The sequence below is a fragment of the Mustela nigripes genome, chromosome 4, assembly GCF_022355385.1.
Source record: "Mustela nigripes isolate SB6536 chromosome 4, MUSNIG.SB6536, whole genome shotgun sequence".
In the NCBI taxonomy this organism is placed as follows: domain Eukaryota; kingdom Metazoa; phylum Chordata; class Mammalia; order Carnivora; family Mustelidae; genus Mustela; species Mustela nigripes.
In genome coordinates this window covers 182950919-182972227 of record NC_081560.1, presented here as the reverse complement: position 1 = coordinate 182972227, position 21309 = coordinate 182950919, and the positions used below count along the sequence as shown (strand labels likewise).

Genomic DNA, 21309 nt, shown 5'->3' with positions numbered 1-21309 from the left:
TTAACCTACGAGTCAATAAACTTCCTATTACTTAAGGAGCTGCCCCACATCCCAGGGACCAGCAGCCTTGATTCAGCAGCCAGGAAAAAAAGAAAGGAAACAGAGTAGGAAAAAAGGCTCTAAGAGCAATATTATATTGTTTTAAGTAAGGCATTGCCGATTCAATATTGAGTTGGCGTTAGAGGAAAACAGCCGGCAATATTCCATCCCTGGACAGCTCAAGGGCACAGAAAGGAACAGTCACACCTGCCTGAAATGAAGTGTGCACAGGCCACAGCGGGACATGCACAGTACGACATCAGTGACTCATGCAGAGCTCGCTGGGGAAGCCAAGCAGTTGGCCGTGCTGCTCAGTGATGCGGAGATTAAAGAGAATTTAATCACTGTGTTCGAGACTCACGGAGCCTTTTCTGGTGCGCTGGCTTGACACAGGACCACTCCCCAGCTGCCAGCCGTAGTCCCAACCCGCTGGCACGACTCCTGGCTCCCTGCTGGCTTTTCATGATGCACCTGAATGTTCCTTCTCTGTCAGGGAGTCCAGGAGTAGATCAGGCGCCTTCGTTGGGGTGACAAGTGGGTCAGGGGAAGGTGTCTCTGAGTGGTCAAGAAACCAGGAAATCCTGTTCCGGGAAATAAAGGTGAAAGCTCCCTTTGCTCTAACTCACGTGAGCTCTGAGTGTGGACCGACCTGCCTCTCAGATGTGTCAGCAGGAGGCTGGGCATGTGACTGGGACGTCGAGAAGCAGGAGGCCCATCACTGCTGCTGGGAAGACACGTTGTGACGTCCATCTGGAGAGTGTGCTCTAACAGCAGCAGACTGAAGTTGCACGTGCCTTTGGACCTGTCAATTTTGTCTCAAAATACAAGTAAAATACGCATATTTTAATGGAATCATACTTTTGGAAATTGTTTTGTTTTCCTAATTAATGCTAATTCTGGAAATCTTGCCACTAGCATACCATAATAATAATCTTTTTCAGGATTTGTTTACTTGAGAGAGCGAGAGCACGTGAGCAGTGGGGAGGGGCAGAGGGAGAGGTAGAGAATCTCAAGCAGACTCCCGGCTGAGCACAGAGCCTGATGTGGAGCTTGATCCCACCACCCTGAGCACATGACCAGAGCCAAAATCAAGGGTAGGATGTCTAACCAACGGAGCTGCCCAGGCACCCCTCAGCAATATCTTTTTGATGATTGTATAGTATCCATATGTACCATATTCTATCTAATCCCAGCTGTTGGATACTCTAAGATCATGCCGATTTTGTTTGTTTTAATTTTTTTTTTAATTTATTTGACAGATCACAAGCAGGCAGAGAGGCAGGCAGAGAGAGAGGGGGGGAAGCAGGCTCCCTCCTGAGCAAAGAGCCCAATGCGGGACTCAATCCTAAGACCCTGAGATCATGACTTGAGCCTAAGGCAGAGGCTTTAACCCAATGAGCCACCCAGGCGCCCCCATGCCGATGTTTTATATCATAAACGATACTTCAAGGAACACCTTTGTAACTTTGTAAAATAAATCGTTCGTTATTTTTTTTAATTTTTGTTTTTATCGGTATAAAGTGGATTTGTTTCATCAAAAGGATATGTATTTCAGTATCTTTTGTGGGGAGATAAAGTGCCCCCAAAATTTCGTGGCTAAGAGCACAATCATTTCTTGTGGTGCTGCTGGTGCTGCTGATGGGCTGGAGGAGTCCTTTCCTATCAATCCCCTCTCACTGGAGGCCCCACTGGGCCGGAACGCTCTAGAAGGCCTCGCTCACACGTCCGGCAATGGGTGCTGCCGGTGGGCCAAGGCGCTCAGTTCTCTTCCAGGTGGTCTCTGAGCCTCCCGCAGGTTGGTCAGGGCTGCTATATTGCCCGGTCTCGGGGTCTCCACAGGGCAAGGGGGGGAGCTGCAAGGTGTGTAGAGCAGCACACACACACGACGTTCCCCTGCCGCACTCTATCGGCCAAAGCCAGCGCCGGGGCCAGGCAGGCGGAGGAATGAGACCCCGTCTCTCGAGGGATGGAGCGGCAAGGCCAAGGGCACGAACACGGAGAGGTGGGAGTTCCTGGGGCCGCTGTGATGATAACCCAACACAGCGCTTCACATCCTAGGCCTTTTCTTTCTTTCTTTTTTTTTATATTTATTTATTTATTTATTTTTTATTTAATATATATATTTTTTTATATATATATTTTTTAATTTTTTTTAAAGATTTTTATGTATTTATTTGACAGACAGAGATCACAAGTAGGCAGAGAGGCAGGTAGAGAGAGAGAGAGGAGGAAGCAGGCTCCCCGCTGAGCAGAGAGCCCGATGCGGGACTCGATCCCAGGACCCTGAGATCATGACCTGAGCCAAAGGCAGCAGCATTAACCCACTGAGCCACCCAGGCGCCCTCCTAGGCCTTTTCTAACACGTTGCCGAATCGTCCTCAGGAAGGCGGTACCAATTCACACGGCCGCCCTCCGGTGCCCTTATTTTCAGACAAAAAAGTGTGCACCCAATGTGTGACAGCAGAAGAGCTTTCTGTTCCCCAAGTGGCCACAGTCACACCCTTAGGTGGTGCCGGGGCCGGACACACGGTCAACGTTCACGTGGGGCAGTGAGGGGACGATCATCCCCTTTGGACAGAGCAGCGGTGAGCTCCTCCTCTCTGCCTGGCGGTCATCCCTGCCCGCGCCCCCTCACCTCTCCTCGGGGGTCGCCACCAAAGCCTCCTGAGTGTGCTCAGTCCTGCTCTGTCCCCACCCCCTCTCCTTTTGCCATAATATCATCCAGAATGAGTTTTTTCACAATGCAAAGTTCACCAGATCAGGCCCAGGCTGAAAAACTCTTCAACCCTCCTGACTGCTCTCTGGAAAAAGACCAGACTCGCTCCCGGGGCTTCCGGTCCTTCTGAGGTCCCACTCACCCTCTGCCCCAGCCGTTTCTTCTGCTTGCAAGGCCGGCTCTGGCCGCCTGGCCTTCTGTGTCTTCTAGGCATGGTTGTACATGTTGTCTTCGGGGCTTGAGGCTTTCTCGAACCGCCCATTCCTCCTCTTTTCACTTTTGATGGCTTCATTGACAAGTTAGATCACGGATCACACAGTTCACCCAGTTACGTGCCATGTTCAGTGATTTTTAGCATATTCAGAGCTGTGTGGCCACCACCCTCGGTCCATGACATCCTCATTGCCCCGAAAGAAATCCTGTGACCCTTAGCTATGTCCCCCCACTCCTCCAGCCTCCTCTTGTCCCTGGCCCTAAGCACCCACTCATCTACTTTCTGTCTCTGTTCTGATTTCTCTGCCCAATCTATTTTTTAAAAATATTTTTATTTATTTGACAGAGTCACAAGTAGGCAGAGAGGCAGGCAGAGAGAGAGGAGGAAGCAGGCTCCCCGAGGAGCAGAGAGCCCGACGTGGGCTGGATTCCAGGACCCTGGGATCATGACCTGAGCTGAAGGCAGAGGCTTTAACCCACTAAACCACCCAGGCACCCCCACCCAACCTATTTTAACTCCACGCCTACTTCTGCTCTGGGCCTAAGGGTCACCTCCCTGGAGAGGGTCCTTCGTGGGCATTACTCCCCCGCCTGGGGTCTCGGTCAGCTTTCTCCACTTTATCCTTTCCAGGAACTGGGCTCCCTCTCCTCAGGGCTCTCAGGCATATGTCAACACTTGTCTCTTCTACCCTGTAGGCTCCATGAGAGTAGGGCCTATGTTGTTCACCTTTGAAACCCTAACCCAAGGCAGCGTCCACTAGAAGTCTGTGGAATGAGAGAATGAGTCAGGGAATGAAAGTAGAGAGGGCACGTGACTCACTCAAAGTCACAAGGTAGAGCCATAGGAGTCTTTTCTTCTCTATCCACTTGGTCCCATAGGGTAACTCTCAGCCACCTGTGGCCACGGAGCCCTTGAAGTGTGATGGAGACATTCAGTTGTTAATTTTATTTCTTTTTAACTTATTTAAATTTAAATAACCATCAGTGCTAGTAGAAGCAGCGGGGTAACCATGGTATCCCACCCTACAGAGCTGAGTTTGCTGTTGTGAGACTAGAACCTTCTGTCTCCCAGCCTGCCTTCTCTCTGCTCTCGGGGAGCTGGCCTTCACCCAGCGGTCTGCCCTGGGGAGAGCCTCCGTACCTGGAGGGGTTCCAGAATCAGGTTCAGAATCTGATCTGAAGATTCTGATCTTCAGAACCTTCAGTCCTCGCTCCGTGCTGGGTCCTGCTGTCACCCCGCTCCTACCTGCACTTATGGCCATTTAAATTTAAATGCATCTGGGCGCCTGGGTGGCTCAGTGGGTTAAGCCGCTGCCTTCGGCTCAGGTCATGATCTCAGAGTCCTGGGATCGAGTCCCACATCGGGCTCTCTGCTCAGCGGGGAGCCTGCTTCCTCCTCTCACTCTCTGCCTGCCTCTCTGCCTACCTGTGATCTCTCTCTGTCAAATAAATAAATAAAACTTAAAAAATAAAATAAAATAAAATAAATTTAAATGCATCAAAAGGAAATAAAATTAAAAATTCAATTACTCAGTCCCACTGGCCACACTTCAAGTACTCAGTGGCCACATGTGGCGAGTGGCTGCCATATTGGACAGGGAGGCTACAGGACATTTCCATCATTGAAGAGGTCAGTGGACAGCACTGCCCCAAGGATTCCATCACAGATGCTTCTCCCTCTCTGCCACCTTCTCCCTGCCCCAGCTCTCCGGGCCTCAGGACTAGCCTCACCACATCCTACACCAACACCCTGTGGGCAGATAGAGCCTGGGACTTCCCCCAACCGGTCTCTGGGGAGCCGACCCCCTCCCCAGCAGCTCAGCAACCCCCCAGCACTTCCCCTTCTCAGCCTAGGCTTGGAAGAGCAAAATCCCTCTCTCCTCTCTGGTCCCACAGACACACCAGCCTCCAGGACGCAAAGCCCTCTAAAAAGGGGAGAGGAAAAAAATACTTCTTACTCTCTCTAATCCCTTCTCATTCCAGTGAGCTCTTGGAAAAGCAAGACAGCTCACTTCTTCCCCAGACCCTCCTCCTCCTCCTCACAGGCTCAGCCATCCATGTCCCTTCTTCTCCACTCACAGAATCAGAGGACTCGAAGACTGGAGCTGGAAAGGTCCACCAAGAGCATCTAGTTTAACTTTTCATTTTGTTTAAGGGAAAGTGGGCCCAGAGAAGGAAAGAAACTTGCCCAAGATCACACAGTGTCCATCTTAACCTTCACCAAGGACTAAAGGTCACCAAGCCGTGAAGGAAAAGCAGGAATAAATTGTATGATGCTCCTGCTATGCGTCAGGTGCTTTATAAATCATACATCAACATATTTAACACTTAACCACAGGGTTTCTTGGTGCGCCTGGTGGCTCAGTTGGTTAAGCGTCTGCTTTGGCTCAGGTCGGGATCCCAGGATCCTGGGCTGGAGCCCCGCATTGGGCTCCTTACTCAGTGGGGAGCCTGCTTCTCCCTTTGCCTGCTGCTCCTCCTGCTTGCGCTCTTTTTTTCTCTCTGACAAATAAATAAAATCTAAACAAACAAACAAAATGACAGGATTTCTTGCCAATTTCAGATCAGATTCTGAGGCTCAGAGAGGTTAGGTGACTTACCTAAGGCTACATAGCAAGTAGAGGGCAGAGCCAGTACCAAAACCCTCTTCTGTTGGACTTCAAGACCTCAAGGAGTTGCTGGGTGCAGAGGGTCTCCTGTCCATTCCTCCTGGAGAGGATCCGGGGAGGTGAGCCAGATGCAGTGTTAAGAAGAGCAAAGACAGGGGCGCCTGGGTGGCTCAGTGGGTTAAAGCCTCTGCCTTTGGCTCAGGTCATGATCCCAGGGTCCTGGGATGGAGCCCCGCATCGGGCTCTTTGCTCAGCGGGGAGCCTGCTTCCTCCCCCCTCTCTCTGCCTGCCTCTCTGCCTACTTGTGATCTCTGTCAAATAAAGTAAATAAAATCTTAAAAAAAAAAAAAAAAAAAAAAAGAAGAGCAAAGACAGAGACGCCTGAGTGGCTCAGTGGGTTAAGCCTCTGCCTTCAGCTCAGGTCATGATCCCAGGGTCCTGGGATCGAGTCCCTGCTCAGCAGGGAGCCTGCTTCTCCACCCAACCCCTCCACCCCACCCCGGCTCACCTCTCTGCCTACTTGTGATCTTGTCTGTCAAATAAATAAATAAATAAATAAATAAATAAATAAATAAAATCTTAAAAAAAAAAAGACATAAGAAGGGCAAAGACAGAGGTGTTTGTGGATGTGGCACACAGCAGGTTATGTTGACCAGCACTCCTCATCACTGCTTTGGGGACCGTGACTGTAGGTTTTAAAATTCTAGTCTGGGAAGTTCTCACAAAGAGGAGCTTTTAACATCATTTTAAGAATTTTTTTGTCTCAAGACTCATGCTTCCTGAGCTCACAGATGTTATGATGTGAGCATTGTAGACGTTCAAAGGACCCGCACCTCACCCAGGATGTACAAAGTTCACTTTCAACTACAAAGCAAGAAGATGGCAAGACCAAGTTTTTGGTTGCAAATTTCTGCCACGAAAAGTCCGGTTCCCGTTTCTGAGGCAGACCTCGCCCCCTAGTGGAAACGGGTGGGCTCTGGATTGCTCTGGGCAGTTCCCCCCTTGCTAGGGCACCCCCCCCCCGCCCAGGTTCTGCTCCCTTCACAGGCTTGGTGGTTGTGTCAGATCGTCTCAGCTGGGTCAGGAAGGCAGTCGGGTGTGCGCGGTAAGGAGGGGGACCCTGCTGGGGGACTCGACACCTTCAGATTCGGAGTCTCTGGGCTCAGCAGCAGACGTCCTGCCTCAGGGTCTTCCAGGAACCTGTTAAAGCGCAGGTCCCCGGGGGACCCCCTAGACCACAAGGTCAGCCTCTCGCAGTTGGGGCCCGGCTCCTGCTCTTGCGCCAGCTCCCAGGGGATCCCCGTGGGGCTTCAGTTCAAGAGCCGCAGACCTGCCACTCCTCGCTGTTTGAGCTCCCCCAGGGTGCCATGCCCTACCCGCTCTCCACTGCAAGGACACTGCCCACCCTCCAAAGCCCAGGGATGGGCTACCTTCCCAATGAGACCGCCCTCACCCTGTCCCAACGCCCCGGTCAGAACCACATGGCATTTCCCACGGGACAGCACCCGACGTGCCCTTCAGCCCCGTACCCCATCCTTTCGCGGGTGTCTTCCTCCTACCTCCCTGGCTTTTGGACCCCTCGCAGCTTTACTATTCACCCCAGGGAGGCATTTTGGGCACTGCCATGTTGCAAGTTTCTCCCACTCCTGCCAGCTCCAGGATCACGGGTTTGCATATTCCACAGGACCAAGCTGGAACTGTTGCTTCGCTTAGAAGGTGGCCAGTCATGCCTGTCACAGAGCCTCCAAACAGCTTCTTCTCTCCTGGGCAACTGCAGACTTGCTTTTCAGAAGTTTCTAGATCTTATCTTCTCTGTCACCCCACAGGAGTGTGGAAAAATGCCATGTGGCTGCTCTTTCTCTAGAGCCAGCAGCACAGTGCCCTGCCCCCATGGCTGCACAGCGGCTGGTGGCCCAGAGAGGGACTGTCCCACCCAGCAGCTCATGGTCCCCAGGGGGAAGCAGAGGCACTGGTTTAGGCCCTTTTTATAGACAAGCAATGTTCCCTGAGGGTAAGCGACGAGCGACTTGTCTGACTTAGCACAATTAGTCTGGAGGTGAGGCAAAAACATCATTGTCTTCTTCCCCAAATACCGTGCTCCTCTGTTAAAGAAAACATTCTGTTTCATTCTTGGTGGATGGGGGAGTCAGGTTCTCAGGAAGATGCACTCTATCACCCCATTTTTAATGGCAAAAAACCTATAAGTGTCCCTAAAAAGATTTCCAAGAGGTTGCCTGCCAGTCTTCTGAGTGATGGGAGTCTCAGTGGCTTTTCTTTTCTTGTGTTTTCTTATTCTTTTCTTTGACAAGCCTGTATTATTAGAAATAACATTTCATGTTTTGAAAAATGAAAAATGAAACTCTCGTGCTTATTGGGAAAGAAACCATAGCTCCCTGTGGAAACATAAATGAATCTCTTCAACGAGATGTTGAACATACGCAAGCGGGCCCAGAAGAGGACGGGCTGGATGACACAGTCTACTCAATTTTGAAACTCAATGGCCAAACTAATAAATGGCGACAGTAGGGATAGTGTTTACTTTCCAGGGGTAGTGACCAGGAGGGGGGTGTCTGGGGTGTGGACCTGTTTTTGATCTGGGAGCTTCTCCTAGGTGCATGTTCACCTTATGGTAACCCACCAGTCTGCATCATAGATTTTTAGTGGCTTTATTTTATTTATTAAAATATCATTTATCTCACAGGGAGCCTGGGTGACTCAGTCAGTTAAACGTCTGCCTTCAGCTCAAATCATGATCCCAGGGTCCTGAGATCGAGCCCTGCATTGGGCTCCCTGCTCAGTGGGGAGTCTGCTTCTCTCTCTCTCTCTCTCACTCTCTCTCTCTCTGCTGCTCCCACTGTTTGTGCTCTCACTCTCTCTCTCAAATAAATAAATAAAAACTTTAAAAGTATTATTTATCTAAATTCCTGAGTATTTTGGTGCAAGGTGTGTGCCCGACTTGTCTGACCCTCACCCCAGCCCTGCAGGGATGGGAAGCATAATCGAGGCAGTGCTTTCCAACAATCTATCCCACTGTGCCACGCTGACCAACTTCTCAAAACCCTTTATGTCAAGGATTTATCTGGAAAGCACATGGGACTCCAGGGATTACACACAATATAAATATGATACAGAGAACTGGTCGTGGGGATGAAGGAAGAACTAAGAAGTCAAACAGGAGAAGGGGGAAGCCCAGAGACCAGCAGTAGAAGGAAGGCTGCACTGCCCCTCGCGCTGAAGGGACACAGACCCAGAAGTAGGGCCATTTGGTGGCACTGGGACCATGGCAGGAGGCTGCCAGGCAGAAGCCATGAAGGAGACACAGCCATCGCTGAAAATATCTGGCTTCTCCCAGTCTCTTGTCCTTCAAACCCCTGCCAGTCCTTCTCATGGTCTGGACCCGGCCAGAAGCAAACTGTAGAGGGAGATGGGATCGGGCTTGCAGAAGAGAAGGGGGGATGCACCTGGGAAAGAATGCATCCGTCCCTCTCCTCCAAAGCCTCCGCTGGGCTGCCTTCCCATCTTCCCACCAGCCTCTCTCCCTCCCGTTTTACCATGTACAGAGCATCAGTCCTCTGCTGGAAGGATTTCCCTAGGCCCATGTCTGATTCTAAGGTGATTGTTAGACGAAATTTACCTACCTTTTTGTCTGCGCAGTATCAAGGATGCTCTATCACTCTTCCAAAGACACTGGATAACCCATTGTGGTGGACACACTTCAGGATGCGCCCTTGTATAGTCCTCTTCCCTTGAGTGTGGGTGGAACGTGACTCAATTCTAGTCCAGAGAATATGGCTAAGGTGATGGGATGTCACTCCTAAGTTACATGATACATCATACAAGACTCTGTCTTAGCAGACTAGCATCAAAGAGACTGAAGGATAAAGAGCATTGAAGGATAAAGAGCCATGCTTTGAAATGTCTGTAGAGATGGCCAGCAGGGAATTTGGGGGTTACTGGGGCCTAGATGCTCTTCTCCCAACAGCCAGTAAGCAGCCAGGCCCTCAGTTATGCAGTTGCAAGAAAATAAATCTGCCAACTCCATGAACTGGGACATGGGTTCTCCCCAGTCGTGCTTTCAGATGAGAACACAGCTCTGCTGCCTCTAGACTGTAGACTTGGGAGACCCTGAACAGGAGACCCAGCAAAGCTACCTGAACTCCTAATATGCAACAAATGTGAAATAATAAATGCATGTTGTTTCAAGCCTGAATTTATGGGACTTTGCTACGCTGCAATAGAAAACTAATCCACAAAGTGGGAAGAAAGACTCTCTAACTCACTTTCTCCAAACCACTGAACTCCATTTAAAAAGGCGGATGGTCTGCAAGTCACTCTCTATCTTGTAATTGTTCCCTTCCCTCCCTGTCCTCCCCAAAAAACTGCAGGGACAGAGGTCAGGTGTGTCCTGGTCAGCAAGTAGAGAAGCATCATGAAAAGGGGAACACTTGGTACTCCCAGTAGGAGAATGTTGTCAACTGCTGACACTCCCATCACAGTGCTCCTGTGAAGGCAGTAAGTTAGGGCTGGCCTCCAGGTGCTCTGAGGTGAAGGATAGCAAACGGACTCAGGTCTGCTATTTTCCATCCACAAATGATAGAAATGTGGTGCTCCAGTTTGAAAGTCTCCCTAGAACTCCTGTGTTGAATCTTAACCCCCAAAGCTGATGGTTTTAGGATGTGGGGCTTTTGTGAGTTGATTAGGTCACAAGGACACCACTCTAACCCTTACAAAGTGGCCTCAGAGAGTCCCCTAGTCCCTTTTACCCTCCAAGGACCTAGCAAGAAGATGGCTGTTTCTGAACTAGGAAGCCAGTCCCCTCCAGAACCTACCCTGAATATGCCAGCATCTTGATCTTGGACACCCAGCCTCTAGAACTGTGAGTGATAAACGACTGTTGTTATAAGTTCCCCCACCTGTGGTACTCTGTGACAGTAGCCCGACTGAGACAGTGAGCAAAAGTTCTACTAAGACCATGGCCAGCTAGGAAAGTCAGCTGAAGGCTTGAGTGGTCCCTTCAATGTCATTTTATTTTCTTTTATGCAGACTGGTGGAAGAAGGAAAAATCCTTCTGGAAATTGTCAAGATGTTGGGAAGATGAATGAAAAACTTGCATAGATTGGGATGCCCACAGTTTGGACTTTCAGGGCCTAAAAGATAAAACAAAACAAAGCAAATAGGCCTTTTAAGATAAACAATTGCCCTTTTGAGGAGGGACGAGGGAGAGAGAGGACTTCACAGTTGTATATGGCAGTCATTCCCAACTTTGGCTGCACATGAGAACCACCTGGGGAAAGTCTTTAAAACAAACTCTAAAAAATTTAAGTATAACATAAATACAATAGAGTACACACTTCTTAAGGGTCCGGCTTGGTGAATTTTCACGAGTGAGTCTTCCTGGGTGACCACAGTAAAGAACATTTCAGACACCTCAGAAATCCTCTTTATATTATCTCCCAGACAATATCCTGGCCGCCCTGCTCCCACCTCCATGAGGGAAATTGTTATTTTGGCTCCTGACATTACAGAGAATAGCTTGGGAAGCTTTAAACACCACCAATGCTTGGGCGGTGCGGTGGCCTATCTGGTCTAAGGAGCTGGGTGGGGCTCAGAGCTGCAGACCATGCAAAGGGCCCAGTGTTCTGATGTGCAGTCAGGACTGGGAACAATTCTTTGGCTTAAAGCCGAGTCCCATTCCCTACAGGACAGCAAGGGAGCCCCCCGGAAATTCTGGGATTCCCAGGTTCCTTGTAGGACTATAGCCAGGCTCCCTGGCCATCTTTGGATTTCACCTGTCAGGACCTGGGCCAGGTAGGGAATCACCTGGAAGCTGGCATGGCCACTGAGGCAGGTAGGTCAGGCCACGGATCTTGGTGCACATCCCAGGCCATGTGTAGGTGACAGTGGAGGTGGAGGGGACAGATAACACTCCACCAGTTTCTGCTCCTCTAGCACAGTACCCTTTGACATTTATAAAATGGAGCTGGCATTATAGTGAGAGTTTTCAATGTCCCTCAGCTTTTCATTCAAGTTCTCTCTCTAGCGTGATGTGGAGCTGTGATTATCTTTTAGAAAGTGAGCAAGCATCCCCTGGAGATCTCTGGAGACGTAAAGCTAGGGATCCCCAACAAGGGGTGGAGGAGAGAAAGAGCACAACGGATATTAAGGAGAAAAGTCAAAGACAGACACTCACATGGCTTTTGCAGGATGGCTTGACGAACCCAAACTTCTGGGTGATCTGGTTGGTCCTGAACTCTTGCCACTTGCCGTCCACCAGGGTCTGGGCTCTGATCTCGTACTTCACCAAGCGCTCCGTTCTCAGGCTAACAGGGCCGTGCTCATAGAGCAAGGACGGGAACCCCAAGTCAGTGTGCTTTACTCTCTGCAAAGAGGGTGATCCATCTTAGGCGGAACTGAAAGTGGGGTGACCCAGAGTTAGCGACACCTGGTTCATTGGCTCTTCCGTATAATGTATGCCCAGAGCAAAGGACTATTCCCCCCCAGAGCTCCATTTCCTGAGAGCTGCTGCTGCTGAGTCAGCTAGTAGCAGAGCCCTCACCCTGCAAAACCACTGACTCACAGACTGGGCTTTGGTGAACCCAGAAAAATGCCTTTATGTCAAGCTGTACTGAATTGGAAGGTCTTCACGATTGCTTGGCCTGAATTTAAAAACCAACATAGTATTCACATGAGCATTTCAACGGGCGTTGTTACAGAATTCATCTCTCCCATCCAGTAAAATCCATTATGTAGGGAAGTGCCTGAGTCACTGAAGACCAAGAACTGATGCAAGAAAGAGATGTGACTCACTCAAGGGTATGCGATGGGGGGTGGCAAAGCTGGGGCTAAAAACTCCCTTTTCTTCAATCATGCATCTGTCCATTTATCCATTCATGACACAAACATTCTCCCCTGCATTCCAGGTACTATGATTAGTAGTGATAAGAAAAAGATGAATGAGATATGGTTTCTCCAGGAGCTTGATGTCTTAGAGACTTATAAAGAAAATCCTAAGTGGAACACAGCAGTCCCTGGTCATAGTTGTCATGGTCAATGTCACCATCATTATCACAGAGTGCTTTATGGGTCAGGCCCTGTTCCAATGGCCTTTGTACAAATTAACACAGTAATACTGCCCAAAGCCTACCTTCTCCATCTTAAAGCTCAGGATGCTGGACATAGGGAGGTTCATTGGCTTGCCAAGGTCACACAGCTCACCATGCAGCTTGACTTTGACTCTGCTCTTCAACACAGTGCTCTTCCAGAGGTCTAGCAGGAGCACCGAGGCGAAGCCATCTGCCTTCCTGACTTCACCAGTGTCCTGTCCACTGCCTGCTCTGACTCTCTCAGAGTGGGCACTATGTGTTACCTCCACCAAAGAGGGGCCATCAAGGATCAATAAAGAATCACCCACCATGTACGAACAGATGATGTGCTGAGCCCCGAAAGTGGAGTCAGAATCTAGAATTTAACCCCAGCTTTGTCAATAGAGGCCATTCGAATATGAAGACTTTCAGTTTGGAAATCTTCATCAATTAAACAGGCCAACGATAGCAAGCACCCAAAGTTGTACAAATCAAATCGTGTTGTAGAAACATGATTAATATCAGGCTTACAACACATTCCATGGTCATTATTAACAAGTGATCAACCAATTATTATTGATTTAGTATGCATTGAATAATGATTTAATATGAATCTAAAAGACCATTTCAGAGACACACCTTTCCTGGGCTCTGTCCTTCTTACCTGCATGTAAAAACTATAAGAGGTAGTATCATGTTTGATTCCCTTTATCTCAAAGAAGAATCCATATACGGCAATCATTTCTGAATGAGTTGTATACTCCTAAGTTGGGAAGGATAAACAACAAGAGGAGTGGGGAAGAAATCTTCAGTGTTCAATGGCATGAGGACACAGTAAAAAAATTCTGGCTAAAACAAAAGTGACCAATTTGACTGCTGGTTTAAAACAGAACAGCAATTTTAGCCTAAGAAGGGCCAAATTGTAGTGACTTCACAAATCCCTCGGGTTAGCACTCAGTGACATATTAATTGCTCTGTGAGTCCTCTAGTGGGGTGAAGAATGCATTAGGCATGTTCTTAGAGGTTCAGGGGCTTGCAGGCCTTTGGAATAAAGCATCTGCTCCAATTTAATGGGCCTAAAAGACACTCCATACTCATGGTATCGTGAGGTGTGCTGACCCCGGAGGTCAGCAGTCTGTCTACTTAGGCAGGTCTCTGCAAGCAAGGCGGGAGACCCAGCCCATCCAGTCCTGACCCAGAGGGGAGTTTCTGATGATAGATTCAGAGCCTCAAGTCCCTGGAATACAAAATCTTTTGAGATCACTACTGGGGAGGCTTTAGAAAATCAGAGAGCAGCCATTTCTTGGAGAACCGTGCCTATCCCAGGTAGCCCAAGATAGAAGACCGTCCCTGGCCTTGCATAGTCCCTTAGGGACTGAGCGCCCAGATGCCTTGCAACCAAGCTCCCTAACCCCTGCTGCTTGGATGTGGGGGAGGGACCCATCAAAATATCCACCCAGAATAGGTTCCCCCTTGCAACTGTAAACACAGGCTTGGAGTAAAATCTCTCATCGAGCCGTTGGCAAGTCTTGATGTTTGTGGAGAAGAGAATGACCAATTCATCCCAGTTTGTCCAAGCCTTTCCTGGTTTTAGAACAGAAAGTTCTGCATCCCAGGGAAACTCCTCCATCCCTGGAAAACTAGGACAGTTGGTTTCCCCTCAAGGAGAAATTCTGGATGTGCACACCATGTCAATGAATGGCCTGTCCCAGGCCCCTGACTTGTGAATTTCATTTCCGAGGGTGTTGTGAACATGCAGGAGGAGACATGACAATTTCCTTTTCTGTCCTGGTCTTGCTAAGGGAGGGAAGAAGCGATTATATAGAAGTCCTTAACGAAGTGTGGAAGGGGATGGTCCTTCTCCTTGCTTGGGCCCAGTGGTCTGTACCTGGTTAAAGAGCAGCCCGAATCTCATAGCCTGGGTGGCGAGATCTTTCACATGGACCATGTCACCTCCATTCTCCAGCTGAAAGAGAAGCCCACGAGCTACCTGGACCCCAGCTCCTCTCACCATCTGCACGTCGGTTCGCTGACCCCACAACCCCACCCATGCTTGAAAAAGAGTTCTGTCTCTGGATCCCACACTCGGCCACCCAGCCAGGCTGCAGGATTTGTTGAAGCCTACCATGCGCCAGGTCCTGCCTCAATGCTTTGAGAAGATGCCAAGATGAGAATGGGAAACATGCCTCAGCAGTCTCCCCCGGGAAATAAAATGTGTACATAAATAGCCTGATCACTTGTAGAGGATGATGGTGGCCATAAAGTCACCCGCATGATCCCGCATGGTAGTATGCGTGACACTGGCAGCAAGGGGCAAAAGGATGGAGGTGGGCTGGGTCAGAAGAACAGGAAGGGTGGGGAGCAGGGGGGACTTCCTGAGGTGTCCAGCCCCAGGGACGGTCTCCCGCCTCAACTGTTAGAGCCTAGATCTGAGTTACGTCCAGAGACGCTCGGTTCCATGGAGTCATTATCTGCTGTGCTGGGGCACTGGGCACTGTGGTTTGCACATGACAATAGGTGTTTGTTGGGCTGAATTGAGTTTTAACCAGTGACTCATAAATCCTCAGAACTCAAACACTGCCCTACTTCATCCCTAAAAATGCACGATTAGAAACACAAGAAGTACAACAGTTCGTGTGGACAATTCACAAAGGGGGACATGCCACATGGAAAAAATATTCATATTTACTAGTAATAAAAGAAATGCATAGAGAAAAACGGGATTTCATTGTTCACTTCTCAATTAACAAAAGTGATCCAAAACAAAAACGCCCCACATTGCTGAACATGTACAAAGGGAAGTAAGCTCATTCATTCCTGGAGAAAGAGTAATTTGGTCCTAAATTTTTAATATGTATCAAGAACAAAAATGAATGTTCCTTTTTGGGCCAGTATTTTTCTATTCTTAAGATCGCCTGTAAGAAAATAATTCTGGGACGCCTGGGTGGCTCAGGTCACGATCCTAGGGTCGTAGGATCAAACCTGCATTGGGCTCCTTGCTCAAGCAGGAAACCTGCTTGAAACCTCCCTCTCCCACTCCCCCTGCTTGTATTCCCCTCTCTTGCTGTCACTCTCTCTAATGAATATAATCTTTTATAATAATAATAAAAAAGAAACAATTCTCAATATGGTAAAATAAACTATCACGTGCAAATATGTTTCTCATACAGTCATTTATAGTAGGTAACAATTAGGAACACCACAAATTTTCCACTCGAAAGGAAAGGCAAAGTAGCATTGTTTAGAGCCAATGTTCTTGGTGGAAGAGTTTACAGCCAATAAACACAATGAGATCTTAGCAGGCGTTGTCTCTGGGCGATGGGTCTGAGGATATGTCTTTTCTTTCTTTCAATTTCTCTGCATTTAAAAAATTCCCAATAGCAAGCACATGTTACATGCGTGTCCCGGGAGTTTGGTCCAGAGGGCCGTAGAGCCAGCGCTCCCGGACCCCATCTCGTGCTCTGGGTCAATAGCGCGCATGTGCCGGGTGCCTGGGTTCCTAGCCTGGGGTCCCCTCCCCCTCTGGCCCTCCAGGCTTGGCTTTCCCCACTGCCCCAGAGGAGGAGCCAAAACCATCTCGACCTCAATAGCCCAGGGGTTTCAGATGCAAAACACATCTCCAGAAAAAGCCAAGTCAGAAAAGCAATAAATTTCAATAATTATTTCCTTGCTGAGCTGGAAACTCACTGCGTGGTAATGGTTGGCTGTAACTCGGATCAACCAGGACTCCGGGAAGAAATTAATGTGCCTTAACTCCTCCAGATTTTTGCCTTGGAAGAAACACAGAGAGAACATTTTTATAGTATATTCATCACAGAATGGCAGAAGTCTAATTTATGGAGAGAGGAGGAAGTTGAGGGTTGAAGACTGGAGGGTCTAACCAGGGTCCCAGAGATCATAAGGTGCGTGGAGCCCAAATGCGACAGCACCGAGTGTTTTCCCCCAAAGTGTTCACAGCCCCCTGGCCGAAATCCTGCCCTAGTAGGGCAGGTTGGGGTCTGATTGTTGGTGTCTTTGGGGTGTCTAGAAGCAACTTGGACAGAACTAGCTGGGGTCCATCAACTATCCCTGGGTTTTAGAGTTATCCACCATATCTGGATAATGTCCTTTCATTCACAAAGTTCTCCCTGGGGGGCCACCTGGGCAGCCCCAAACACATTCCCCACTAGCTTCTGCCTCTTTCCAAGTCAGAGAGGCCTCTGCCAGGCCCAGCACAAGAGGCTGAGAAAGCCAGGCATGGAGCACAGACTCACAGGCTTCCCCCCAGCTGCTTGACCTGGAGGGGATGCTACTCTTAAGAGGCGGGGCACGTGGCTAGAGGACACTCACACAGCCCTTGGCAGCCACACATGATTTTGCAATCCATAGGGCCCTTCACCCACTATTATATTTCATGGAAGCTCTGACTGTCCCCCACTTTACAGACAAGGACACTGAGACCAGAAAGGTACGTTACTTTCCCAAAGTCACACAGCTTGAAAGTGACAATGCCTATTCCTACAACAATGCCTACTGGGTCTTTCCCAGGAGTGGCTGAGGGGTGGGGCGAGTCCCCAGCAGCTCCCCAGGAGGCTTACCTTTGATGATTCCGTGCAGGCGCAGGCAAAGGAAGAGGGGCACCAAGCCCTGTCCTGCGTCCTGATCCAGAAAGGAATGCTTCTTGGGGAAGCTTAGCAGAGAGGAACAAGAGACCATCATCAGACTGCTTTCTGGAACTGGTGAGGGAGGGTGGAAGTCACGTCAAAGAGACTGGTGGTTTCGCCAGCCAGGAGTAGACGGGGCTTGGTTCTCTCTGGATAGGTGAGGGGTGTGGAAGCAGAGGGCAGCTGAGGCAGCCTGGGCGAGGGCTGACCCCAGAGGTCGTAATGAGGCACTGGTTCTAGTCCCCCTGCCATCCCCCACTGAGACACGCGCCTGGCAGGTGCACAGAGCATACCCAGGAAGTGACTGACGGTAGTGAGTTACTGTATAGAGGATTTTGAGAAACATTTTCTCACTTGGGTCTCACAAACCTTTTGTGGGCCAGAGAGGGCACATGTCTTGGGCTCCATTTCACAGATGAAAAACAAAGACTCAGTGAGGACTTGAACCTGGGACTTCAGGTTCCTCCTCTACACAGGCTACCATTTCAATAGGGGCCAATGTAGACCATTTAAAAGTGCTTGCTCGGGCACCTGGGTGGCTCAGTCATTAAGCATCTGCCTTTGGCTCAGGTCATGATCCCGGGGTCCTGGGATCCAGCCCCACGTTGGCTCCCTTGCTCAATGGGAAACCTGCTTCTCCCTCTCCCACTCCCCCTATTTTGTTCCCCTTCTCTCTCTCTCAGTCAAATAAATAAGTGAATAAATACATTTTTTTTTTAAAGTGTTTTCTGGAAGGATTAAAAAGAAGGACTGTGGGTAGCGAGTTCTAGTAGCTGTTTCCCAATCAGGCCTTCAGCGGTTACTGCCCATATTAAACTCCAGTTAATTTCCACACGTGGCTGAGGTCAGGGCTGGGTTGAGATCAGATTCCCTTTGAGAACACGCGTACACAGAGACACACACCCACCACTCTTGTTTTGAAACAACTCGTTTCGTGAAAGGGTCACTTTTCGCCAATGGAGACCACGGGGGTAATTTTTCCAAGTCCCTTTGGAAATGCAAAGTCATTCCCTCAAGGCAAATCCGTATGAGACCAGCCAAGGGCTCTTGTACATTATTTTTCCATGAATCAAGAGGGATGTCCAAATCGCACCCTGTCTCAGCCAGACTGAACGCACCATTGGCCCGTGTCCTGCCTCTGCTGGGGGTGCCCGCCAGCCTGCCGAGGACCATTTGCTTTCAAATGGGAATTCTTGGGACTCTCCGTGTGAGTGGTCCCAGGAGAGAGTGTCAGAATGCCGAGGCATTGTGGGAGGAGAGAGGGGCACAGCAACAAATGAGTTGATTCAACCCAATGATTACTAATTAGAATCTGCTGGGCGCCAGTCTCCAGGAGCGGACAGGTCGGGCCTAGGTAAAGGACGGCTGATGCTTTCAGGAACGCAGTGCTAGTGATGCCGGAACCAGCCCTCCATTAGTGCTAGTGATGCCGGAACCAGCCCTCCATTCCCAGGGCAGGCGGAGCTGGGCTAGTGTGAGCCACACCAGGGCCCAAGAACACGGTATCTTAGCCAGACAAATAACACTGGCTTGCCTTTCTCACACCATTTAACCAAGGAAAGAGCTCCGTGCTATCACGTGGGGTGCAGGTGCCAAGGAGGGAAGAAGGGGCCGGGCTGGCACAGTCCCTCTCATTCCCTGTCAAGCTGAGCGCTCTGGGGAATGAGCCTGCGCCCTTGGCAAGGGTTCCCACAGCCCAGCACTGCCCCTAGAGTGAGAACCTGCTGGAGATGTGGGTTAAAGACAGTTTCAGCCCAAACAGGAAAGGACAGTAAGAGGACAGCACTTCAGTGACTAGGAAGCCCCCGGGCACCAACTCTGCAGCTTTGTGGGAAGGAAGCCAAGACCCCTGAGTCTCCCTGGGGCAGGTGCTCAGACCTCAGAGCCCATCAAAGGAGCTCTCCAGACAGACCACCTCTCTGTCCTCTCTGAGGATTCCAGGAAGAGATCTGTTGAGATACGTGATTGGACTTTAAGATCCCTTTGGGTCACAGGGACGGGGCATTGGTGGCGGCCAACTTGCGAGGTCATGAGTCTGCTCATCCATTGTCCAGCCATGCTTTGGCGAGGTGCCAGTCCCACGCTAGCTGGCCATCAGTCATGGGACTGAGCCTCCCTGAGCTCAAATCCCCTTCTCTGTCCTGTGGGGACAACAGCCATGGGTGATGGTGCTGGGCACAGTCCACCCCCGAGGACTCCCCATCTCGTGACCACCACCACTGTCCTCTTGTCCCTGGGAAAGGGACTTAGAGTCAAGCTGGCTAAGTGCGTGGACTTTGTGATCACTGCCACCCTGTAAATGGCCCAAGCCCGGGGCCACCTCCAAGGAAGAAAGCAGTGGCCTCTGCTGATCTTCTAAAGTCTGAAAGCATGAGCATCAGGGGGCTGTGGTCCAACGAGTCAGTAGAGCCCCGCCCCTGGAGCCCAGCGAGGTCCACTGTCACAGAGCCAGGACTCTCCCAGGCCTCCTGAGGACAGCCTGGGGGCATTTCCCCCTCTCCTGGCTCCTTTCAGCTGTCCGGAGGCAGAGGCTTCGACTGTCTCGGTCTCAACCATGAGCGCATTCACCCCACTTCACACAAAGTGAGAAAACGCTGACGCTAAGTCGGGGGCCTCTTTGTGTGGCTCTGAGGGCGCGATCGAGCGCTGGCGTGGGCCCCCTGCCACTCGGTGCCATGTCTGTGCCAAGATCTCTCTGGGTTTAGAACCAACTTTTCTGGGGCAAACTTCAGGCCATGGTGTCTGAAACCTGAAACCCTTGGGTCATGACCCCTTCCGGGAGGACAGTTCCTAGGCCTTGAGACTGAAAGACACACCCAGGTTGGCTCTGGGTCCTGCTTTCAAGGGCCCGGGGACAAACCCCCCACAGACTTCCTGAAAGGCAGTGCCCGGGACAAGTGCCCCTCTGACTGTCTCAGGTTGTCATTTTAGAGCTGCCCTTGGCCACAGCCTTCTCACTTCCCCCATCACGTCATATGTTGGTCATTTGTCCTTCCTGTGAGCATCTGACTCAGAGCCCCACTACCCCAGGACTTGATTATAGCCTTAAAATTCACCCTTCAGAATTCTGACCCATGGTACTCCACGGACAAGCCTCGGGAACTTCATGCTAGGAGAAATAAGCCCAACACAAAAGAATGAACACTCCGCCATTCCACGTAAGCGAGGTCCCCGGGGTAGTGGGACTCACAGAGACAGCAGCAGAGCGGTGGGTTCGCTGGGGCAGGGGGCTGGCTAGCTGCTACTGTTGAATGGACGCAGGGCTTCCGTTTGGAAAGATAAAAACATTCTGGAGATGTAAGGAGGTGATGGCCGCACAATAGTGCGAATGTGTTTGTTTATGCCACTGAACTGAACACCCCAAAATGGTTAAAATGGTCAATTTTATGTTCTGCATAGTTTACCATAATAAAAAAAGAAAGAGAGTTAAAATATCGCTCCATTTCTATGAGCAATCCATGAAGTAATAGTTTACATTTTAAGGTGAAGTTTGAAGAAAAAAAGTTACACATTTTGGGACAATAACTCACGGTGAGAAAGGAACACGGCTTTTTTTCAAAATGGAAATCGGTATAGAACTGGCCACCTTTGGCCAGCTGGGAGCCAGGACCCGGTCCTCTTGGCTCCCAACCTGACAGCCCAGTACATGAAAACGATTCTGAAGGCTAGTAGTGTCTAGTAGACGCCGCTGCCCAATGAACTTGCCCCTGCCCCGATATGCTAATGTCCATGCAGGAAGGTCTGGCCCTCGCCCGAAGTCTCCCAGCCAGTTCATAGCAGGGGCGGGAGCCAGACCCTGGGCTGCCATCTGCTAATGTACATCTTATTTACCGAATGTATGGTCTGTCTCTGCTTCTGAGGTGGGAAATGCCGCAAAGACGGGGCTCGGCGTCTGTTTTTGCTCCGCTCCTCTTGGTGGTTCTTGCAGGGCCGGGTGCTCCGTGGCCTTGCAGTATGTTGAGTGAATGAACTGGATGAGGAGTTGGTCCCACCGACCTGGCAGCTTC

General features: G+C 50.0%; 1 protein-coding gene across 1 annotated transcript in view; it reads right to left on the bottom strand.

The window, feature by feature from the left end:
• Nucleotides 1-10638: 10638 nt before the first annotated feature.
• Nucleotides 10639-21309, bottom strand: part of BTBD16 (BTB domain containing 16) — a 42902-nt gene continuing 32231 nt past the window's right edge. Inside the window, exons 11-14 of the mRNA XM_059397729.1 lie at nt 17237-17328; nt 16347-16429; nt 11768-11956; nt 10639-10724 (exon numbers count right to left, since the gene is read on the bottom strand). Coding sequence (XP_059253712.1) covers nt 10656-10724; nt 11768-11956; nt 16347-16429; nt 17237-17328 — 433 coding nt within the window. The 3' untranslated portion in view covers nt 10639-10655. The remainder of the gene's footprint in view (nt 10725-11767; nt 11957-16346; nt 16430-17236; nt 17329-21309) is intronic.